This window comes from Phasianus colchicus, chromosome 5, assembly GCF_987193195.1.
Source record: "Phasianus colchicus chromosome 5, bPhaCol1.hap1.1, whole genome shotgun sequence".
NCBI lineage: Eukaryota > Metazoa > Chordata > Aves > Galliformes > Phasianidae > Phasianus > Phasianus colchicus.
Window position 1 is genome coordinate 6169900 of NC_143440.1, and position 9493 is coordinate 6179392.

Sequence of the window (9493 nt, forward strand, 5' to 3'; positions counted from 1 at the left end):
TTCAGTCTACCGTTGAATTGTGTCAGCATTCTTATAGGCTGGGTTGGAATCAACTGAACTTCTGCTTTGCATCAAGAGTTATGAACTAATATTCTTCCTTATGCTGAAAGGTGGAGATCAGATCTCAGCAATGCCATCTTATTGCAATACTATCTAGGGACAGGTTGTGAAACATGGGAAGGCCTCTCATTGGCCACCTACAGATGGGCTAATTACAGTCAATAGCGGCTATCTGCTAGAAAGTTGTGATTCCCCCTCTTAGATGTACGGCACTCTGTTGTGTGCCCAGCCTGTTGCGCCCTGCTCATTGGCTTTCAGTCCAAAGTCAATATATTAAAATACCACACTTTTAACTTCCAAGTAATTATCAGAAGTTTTTGCTGCATGTTCCCACTGGTTTTACACAAAGTTCAATCAATTTCAGTTTTACAAATTTCGGCAATCTTACATTTAGAATTTCCAGCATTCCAAGAGGCATATGCTCTCAAAATTTGATAGGCGGTATCGATGGCACAGTATCAATAAACGTGAAATATCAGAGCCAAGGCTAACCTAACACACACACTCAAAAATCCTTCAGGGCACAACATATATTGAGGTACTTTTTGGCATTCTGAAGGCAAGAAACACAAACGTGCACGCACTGCAAGATGTAGCACATATAAGAATCTATCTATGTTCAATTGTCTTTTAAATGATTCAGTTTTAAAGGCTGACATCAGTTGCACGTGGCTTACAACACTGCTGACATGTCACGTTAGCAGGAAGCTTACAGAACTGGTAATTGTTTTCAGTGCTTCCCCCCAAATCACTTATTTATAAGAAATATAAGCCTCTGTGCAATTACCACTTTCTTTTCCAGCCAGATGCAAATCCCTCTGCACACACAGTTCATTCCGATGCAGTCTGCATGCCACACAGACAGAACAGAAATGAAACTCCGTATGGAAAGCAGGAAAGCCTGAAGAGCCAGGATCTGTCATGCTTACCTCAGATAGGATGTGAGTTTAATGCAGCGACGGCCCCTTGCTTGAAAAACCTCACGACTAATTGGTTCCCACCCTGAGCTTAACAATCTCCCAACGAAGAATTCTCACTTGCAGCAGCTAGGTTATCGGCAGGGTAAAGTTCTCAACAGCTGCAGCTAATTCTGCATCAAGTAAACAGAGTAAAAGTCCTTCCACAATCCAATATCAAATAGTACAGAAAGACGTATGTCTAATGTTAGAAGTAACAGAAATTGCCCTGAAGAATTGGTTGAATGCAAAATGCTCTCATCACTCACAGTATTGCTCTCTCTTCAAATTTCCCCAACTTTGTTTTTTAAATGCTGATGTTTTTATTGGCCTTAATTGGGCAATTTCTGCCATTGGTCAGACAGGATTTATCAGTGAAAAGACAGGAACATGCCATGCCGTGCAAGGCTACCATGATTTACAGCTCAGATTATCTCGCAATATTTAAAGAGCCTTGGCATTAAGAGCATGCCGCCAGTACAATTTCCAAGGCTACTCAAGAAAAGGATATAAGTATGTGGTCTCTGGCAAGTTGAGAAAAGAAATTATCCAATTACTCCAGCAAAATCTGGGTCAGCCTAAGCAGTGAGGTGCCAGCAACAGATGGGCTCCACCAGCCCTTGAATCCTACACTCTATCTCCCCTTCCTCTGAAACAAGCGCTCTGACATATTACACGCACAGCCCCTTGGTGAACTATTGAGGTTCATCTTAACAGAGAAGTTTTTTCGCTCCACAGGAATGCTTTAGAATTAGAGAGTAGAAATGTTCAGATGCAGCTACTCCTAGCTCAATTTCAATACACGCCAATGTATTTCATGATTATCTGCCAATGATACAACAGTTACCAGGCCTAGAGATAGTACTGGCGATAGAGTCAGGTTTCTCTACGAAGGCATCTCTAGGCACACTTGTAAATCCCACCCTGAGACACAGCCCAACCTCACGCTGTATTTGTTCTCAAGAGCTGGAGAGATCCTTTTTCACCTGGGAAAGCCAACCCTTCAGGAACACTGCAGCAGAACTAAAAGGCAATCCAACACACCACATTCGTATCTGCCAGTGCATTCAGCAACTCCTACAAGAAATCACTTCATACAATTCTCTACCTACTGTAAAGATGGTGTATTTATGTGAACACAGCTACCAACTCATTACAAGCATAGTTACTATTCCGATCCCCCTTTTATTTGTGCTTCCCTTCTGCATTCTTGAATTTGCTCCTTGGACTGTATTCTTCCAAGAGTTCCTCTTGAATCCTGTAACTTTGAAAGATAACCATCAACAAGAAAAGAAACAGCTGAAAGGAAAATTGGCTGTATTTTTTTTTTTTTCACTTGTCTTCAAACTAAGCTTTTACTTCTCAAACTATTACAAACATCAAACATTATTTTAGATAAAAATGACAGTGAACAAAGTTTTCTATCCACAGTAAAGAAATCAACCTATACTCAAAAATCAAGTTTGGTTTCAGTATCACAATAATAACCGCTTGCTCACGGACCACGTATCTCCAGTGCTAATGGAATTATTGAGCCATACCAATTTACATCAGCCTGCACAAACCACCTGTGAGTCAGTATACACCAATCTTCTGAAACACCAGTTTAGATATTTCCCAGGTTAACCTCTTCAAAAGCAAACCCGAAGCCTCCTTCAGAGCATTACCCACTGAAGGTTATTACTGTCAAGCAAAGATACTGTTCCTTTCCTGACGTTAAACACAACTTTTCTTCAATTCCTGCAACTTTTCTTCAATTCCAATGTTCTTCTGAGAGAGGAAAGAAGAGTTTCTGGTAAAACAGATCTTTCTACAGATGTCTATTAAAAAGGCCAATTCTGTGCCTTGTTTCATTTTCTTTAAACAATCTGCCTGCTTACTAAAGCATGTTCCCTCAGTATATTAAGGACAGTTTTCCAGGCACCTTTTGTTCCCCAGAGAATGTTGTCTTTTCCAACATATTTTTGTTAGTTTATCTGTGTGAATAAGCTCTTTTCATTTAAAAAAGAAAGTTTATTTCCCTCAGATTCCGTGTCAGCCTTAAAACAGCCCTGGTATGAGCCGGTAGGGTACTGCAGCAGTGTAGCGTTTCCAGTCTTTCCCGTATTTGCTATAACAACGGTGTTCATCCCTAATACAACGGTGAGTTAGCAGAATAGTCATATAAATAATGTAGAAGTAAGGCAAGATATGTTCAAACCCACAGGTCAGACAATAGGCCAGGGAGCCCATCAGATCTCCAGTGTAGTTAAAATGGCGTGCCCACCCCCAGAACCCCGAGGTCAGCAGTTTACTGTAGTACTTGGTCCCATCCACAGACATGTAGGAGCACTCAATGTAGTCGGGCTTCTCGCCCCATATCTTGCAGTTGCCATTGGTACGACGGAAGAGATCTTTCTGGTGGTTTGTCATTCTGAAGATATAATAGCCAACCAAGCCCAACGCCAAGATCCCAACAGCATTAGCTGTGCAGAGCTGCACAGGGTGGTAAACCAAATATAAACCCTGTGAGAGATAACAGAGACATTCAATGATTTACTTCAAAAACACACCCAGGGTGGAGACAAATTCTTTGATCTACAGTGACCCAGGACAGAGTATTAGAAAGAGCACAAAAATTCATCCTATCAGTAATAACGTGAAATCTTTTCCAGGAAATCCTGCATCATACATCTCCTTTCTTTCCACTGCTGCATTTCTTAGGTTACACAAGAAAAAGGGAGAAATTTTGAGGATGCCAACCAAATGGGAGAGGTGGAGGAGGAGGAAAACACAAACCAGTCAAACGACCACCCAATAGAAAGGAGTACAGAAAGGGACTGAAGGGAATGACAAAAAATACGCAGATGAAACAACAGACAGTGACAGAAAGAGGTACAAAAGAAGAGAGATGTTAATTCCATGCAGGGACAGAAGTCTCTCCTACAATGGAATTATTGCAGAGAGTGTAGCAATAGTCAGTATTCAAGCTGTAAGGAAAGAAAATAAGATAAACACCAATCTGCTAGAGAGAACGTTTCTGGAAAGCTTCTTTCCCTTTAGCCCAAAAGTTTTACCCTATCTTTACCTGCAGAGTGTAGAGGTAAGGCAACCAAACGCAGTCTCCCCAGCCCAAGTACCATCCAAAATGATCATGGCAGATATCAATAGTTTTCAAATACCAAGCTTCATTCCAGAAATAGTCCAAAACATAAATACCCTGAAAAAGAATGATTCTACATCACTCACTACAATGATTCTGCATTCCTTCACTACAAGACACTGAGGCCCTGAAACATGTCCAGAGAAGGGCAACAAAACTGGTGAGGGGTCTGGAGCACAAGTCTTATGAGGAGTGGCTGAGGGAGCTGGGATTGTTTAGTCTGCAGAAGAGGCTCAGGGCAGACCTCATTGCACTCTACAACTTCCTGAAGGGAGGTTATGATGAGGAAGGATTTGGCTTCTCCCAGGCAACATGCAGGGCCCAAGGAAATGGCCACAAGTTGTACCAGAAGAGGTTTAGGTTAGATATAAGGAAAAGCTTTTTCTCTCAGAGAGTGGTCAGGCACTGGAATGGCTGCCCACGGAGGTGGTGGAGTTGCCATCCCTGGCAGTGTTCAAGAGATATCTTGCAACTCCTCATCCAGACATGGTTTAGTGCTTGTGGTACTAATGGTAATAGGTGGACAGCTGGACTAGCTGATCTTGTAGGTCCTTTCCAACCTTGAGATTCTATGATTCCCTACAGTGATAACATAACACTGGCATCCTATTTAACAGTATTGACCTGAACTTTCTGTGCTGTCTTGTGGTTAAGATCTCAAAACTAACCTGTGTTTTTAACACCTCAATGATAGAGTATTAAGAGGAACATAACATATATAGGAAGAACTATACTACGTTTGTAGAGCGAAAACAGTAACAAGCAAGCAAAGCAGCGTTAACCAAAATAAGTAACACAACTATTCTCCCTGTACTAACACATACATTGGATTATTCCCAGCAGCCTTCTGAATGAAAATGTGCAAAGAAGCAAATCACAGCACATCGCCACTGCATGACATTGGTCAGGCCAGGAAGAACAGTGTAAGTTCAAATTCAGTGCAGGTATTTTTCCTACTTTAATACTAGTTTATTTTCAAATTGATATCTTTAATCTCCTCCTCTCAATTTACCTGAAGGACATTGACAAGGATCATTGAGTTGGTTATGTGACCATACAGCTCCTGCTGTTTAGCAGCATACGAAAGGTTAATCAGAGTCCAGGCTACAATACCAGGGCGTCCATTGAAGAACAACTTGAAATCAAACCACTTCCCTATTCGAGGGTTAAATTCAATCCCCATCATGTAGTCGTAAAAGAAGTTGCCAGTGAATTTGCTTGAAAATACAAAAGATTAGAAATTTATGTAGTTATTATAAATAAAAGTGCTTAGTATTCCAATAATACATTTCAAATTATTTTCCAAGGTGCTTGATGTAGCAGTGATAAAAATCCTAAAACCATGTCACGTTATGTAAGGTCACACAAACTGATCCAAAAAGCATTTCATTAGTAAAAGATCCATTTTAGATTCGGGGTCATCTTAGTTTAAACTTGGTACCACTTTTCAGCGCTCCAAGTATAATCTTACTTTTTGGACACATGCAGGACAGATATATTCATGACACTGAGGTCACAACAATTACTTGACATGCACCATCCTCTGTGTTTCATGCTGCATGTCTTTGTTAAGTAAAGAATCACAGTTGTACACTGACCTAGCCATATGTCTGATTTCCTGTACTCTTGTATTATTAGAAAACACGTACCAATCTTTGGCATTAGTAGGGAAGAAGTAGCCTTTAATCATTGCAAATGTGGAAACCACATATCCCAGGATATTGGCACACCACAGGAGTGGAATCCAATTGTCAAAAATGATGGTAGGTGAGAAGTAGTGGAAATAATAGGCATTTGCAAACCAAAGTATGTGGGTAATGATCCAAGCTTGGAGTCCATTGACTTCATACTTATTTACTACACCTAAAAAGTGAAGAAGAGATATATCAATATTGCTGATAACTCATTAGTACAGTTATTGATATGGACACGCATACAATACCTAGAAGCTCAACACCCATGCTCATGAAAAGAGCAACTCTCCTTACCTGGCTTGAATGTCACCTTCCCAACCTTAAGGTGCTTTTCTGAGTTTCATTTATACTGTGCTAGAACCTCTTAGGCTAAGCTTTTTCTTAACTCTCTTCACAAAATGGTGGATTTGCAACCTCACCTGAAATTTACTAAGGTTTCACATTACCCTTTGCTCACACCACACACTTTGCTCAGATTTTGCAAGTTACCTTGGCTAAAACGGTTGTGACTGCAATAGTCTGTAGCAATAGTAGTAGCAATAGTCTGCTGTTGATCTGTAATTTTGCTGCTCACAATCTGTATTTTTCCACTGCTGCTACAATGCCTTGCGTATTTTCTTTAGGCATGAATCACCTAATTGCACAACCAACAGTTTTACTAGCAGTAAGAGACAGAAATTCTACAATCTATTCTAAAACAAAATGAGTGATTTGTTTGATTACTTTAAATAAACATATGGAGAGTGAAAACATTGTCCACGTTTCCTCCAGATAGAAATAGATTATTAAAAATGAAGTACAGAGGGGCTGTCATTCAGAAAGAATATGAGTAGGTTGTAGTATACTCCAAGGAAAAGCTTACCAGCAGGAGTGACAGCACCTTCTTGTACACCTCCTACATATCCAGGAAGAACCTTGTGGCAGAAGTCAGGAACAAACGCATACAAAATCACCTAGAAGTGACAGACATATTAACAGTAAAAAAGGGACAAGAGAAAATCTCCAGACACTGTTTCATACACATAACAGAAGATAACACACAGCAGTTTCAATTCAATCAACAAATATTGTAAGAGTGGCTGTTGTGATTTTAGACTAGAAACATGTGCCAGCTACTAAAGAATTTTAAAGATGCACTTCATATATGATTATGGCCCTTTTTTTGGCAAGGAGGACAGTTGCTAACTAGATTTGGCTCCTCATCCTTTAATTTTACCTTTTATAAGTAAGTCACCCTCCAATTTGGAACAATGGCAGCAGTTTGCTTAGTTTGATTTTATTTTTATTTTTTTTTCAAAGAAGTTGTAATTCACAAGTAAGTACACTTTTAAAGTCTGCCTATAGAAAATTCCACTCCTTCCACAACTAGTTTGATATATTTACTGTGTATTAATTTAAATAAATCAGTATTTTTGTTATAAGATTGCTTTATTTTAATAAACCACATCATCTCTGACTCTTGTAAAATTCATTCAAGGTAGCTGAGTTTATATTTATATAAAATAATTATATCATAGAGCATCTGCAGGAGCAAGCAATACTGGGATTCATCTGGCAGCATTATTATATGGCTCACTGCTGGACACAATGAGTTAGTGTGGTCTTACATGAGACTTGACAGAAAGAACAGCAATTGTTGGGCAACCTTCTCTCAGAGGTAAAGCAGAACTGGTATCCCGAACATTTAAGATCCAAGTAATCCCCCAGTAATTCTTGACATTTTCATCTGGCAGATTATTTTTCAATTACCTTAAGAACTCATAGGATTCCAATCAGTTCTATTCTTGTTTCTTCTGAAGAGTAGATGCATGCTTGCACACACATACATGCTCCTACTTTATTTGGTATCGTGACTTATAGCTCTACAAGCAACGTGACCCATCAAAAGACAGTAGTGTACTCTTCTGACACCAATGTCCTATACATTTGTTTTTCAAGTGTGCAAAGTTTGTTTGGATTCCAAGAAGACACAGAAAGTGATAAACAGAAGAAGAAGTAGAAAGACAGCATGACCTTATATTATCTTCCATGTAAATTAAGGAAAGAGCTGCTTCTAACAACAGCCACTAGATCATAATTCATTAACACACCTGGAAAGCAACCCAAGCAGTGTAGATGCCAGCAGCCGTATAAGTCAGTGAAGGAGTCTTGCTCCAGATGTCAGACAGATGTTTATTCCCCATGAGCAAGTTGATGAGTGGATCAGTCAGAGAGCACTGGTACTGGTCGCAGGACATGATGAAGTAATACACGATAAGTGGTGCAAATGCAAGTAGGAAAAGAATGCTTGCCAAGGAAAACCAGTCTACCTCCCTGTAACCAAGAACAGAACTTTTTTTTTTTCCCCTCCAGCTTTCTGGTTAATAGTTCTCATTAAGTCAGGTTTTTTGTTGTTGTTGTTAGTTTGTTTAATGACAGTCACAGGTATAACTGGTAGAGGGTTCAGTTGGAAGCGGTAACAGAATCACAGGAACATTCTGCAAAGCTTCAAAACTCAGACAAGACAGCCCTTCGACAGCCAGAAGCTGAATGTGCTGCAGCACCAATGTCCACGGAAGACATATAAAGCCATATAAACAGCCATAGCTGTTTCCAGCTGCACTGTATTAACATTCTAATAACATTTGCACTACACTTTGACAACATGGCTCTTAAGTCTTTCAGCAGCATGTGGCAATAGCACAGATAGCGGTTTGTTTTCCAAAAGGCAGCAAATATTTTGTTCAATCTTTGAAGAAACTACAAATTATCACCCATTTATACAGTGTGTTTTCCCTTTTTTGCAAGAAGGGCTGTCACAACTCAAGCCGTCTGACAATTTCCACATTTAGAAACCTTGAGGAACTCTTTCTTAGCAACTGATACTACAGCTCATTATCATTAGCACTGCACCTATCTTTTAATAACAGCGTGCAGTTCAAAAGCAACATGACATCCATAACAGAAAGAACCAACATGAAATACAATAACAATTGAGTTTCTCTCACCATGCTCTTCCCCATTGCGCCTGAGGAGTGTGAGCACCATTTCGGGCACTTCTGTGATTTCCTTCTTCAGATTTTTTCTCCCGATGGGCTGCCATGGTGTCCTGTGTGAAAGAAAACATTCAGCATTATTCCAGCTAGCAGCTGCACAGGCTGCTAAAAACTCTTATACAGCCTTCAATTACAAAGAATGGAGAAGCAAAGATGAGAATAAAAAGCGCAGGAAATTTCCTAATTCCTTACGTTCTGTCCTAACTCCACCCCTCACCCTGTGCTGCCTGGCTATCAGTTCTGTCTGCCGATCCGCTTATCTCAGTTTGTACTTTGATTATCCATACAACCTCCACGCTACCTGCCAGCAATTCCCACCACTCCCAAAGCAACATCCACACCTCCTCTCCCCAGACTGCTGCCCCTTGGTCTTAACCCTCGTCGTCCCTTCGACCAATCCGCGCCGCGCTCTCCCCGCACTTGACTGTCGCTCCAGCCAATCCGCTCCGCGCTCCGTTTCGCCCCACTCTGCCTCATTGGTGGAGCGCGCTCAACCCATGGGCGGGGGCGGTGGGGTGGCTCTGAAGGCGAGAACGTGAGCGGCCCGTGAGGTGGGTGGTGCTGTCCTTCTGCCCGCCCGCTCCCCGTCCCGCCTGCCCGCCCGCT

The 9493-nt window shown here is 40.8% G+C and overlaps 1 protein-coding gene across 8 annotated transcripts; it reads right to left on the reverse strand.

Moving 5' to 3' along the window:
• Positions 1-2339: 2339 nt before the first annotated feature.
• DHCR7 (7-dehydrocholesterol reductase) lies at positions 2340-9490 on the reverse strand. 8 transcript variants are annotated; one of them, XM_090140221.1, is made up of 8 exons: positions 9229-9365; positions 8840-8940; positions 7943-8074; positions 6715-6805; positions 5808-6021; positions 5171-5375; positions 4084-4215; positions 2340-3521 (listed from the first exon to the last, which is right to left on the reverse strand). In XM_090140221.1, the coding sequence occupies exons 2-8, from the start codon at positions 8852-8854 to the stop codon at positions 3057-3059; spliced, it is 1254 nt and encodes a 417-aa protein (XP_089996347.1). In that variant the 5' UTR covers positions 8855-8940; positions 9229-9365; the 3' UTR covers positions 2340-3056. The 8 variants fall into 8 exon arrangements, with proteins under 8 accessions (XP_089996347.1, XP_089996346.1, XP_089996345.1 ...); XM_090140220.1 differs by having other exon boundaries at positions 9080-9276; XM_090140219.1 differs by having other exon boundaries at positions 2341-3521; positions 9189-9293.
• Positions 9491-9493: the final 3 nt, after the last annotated feature.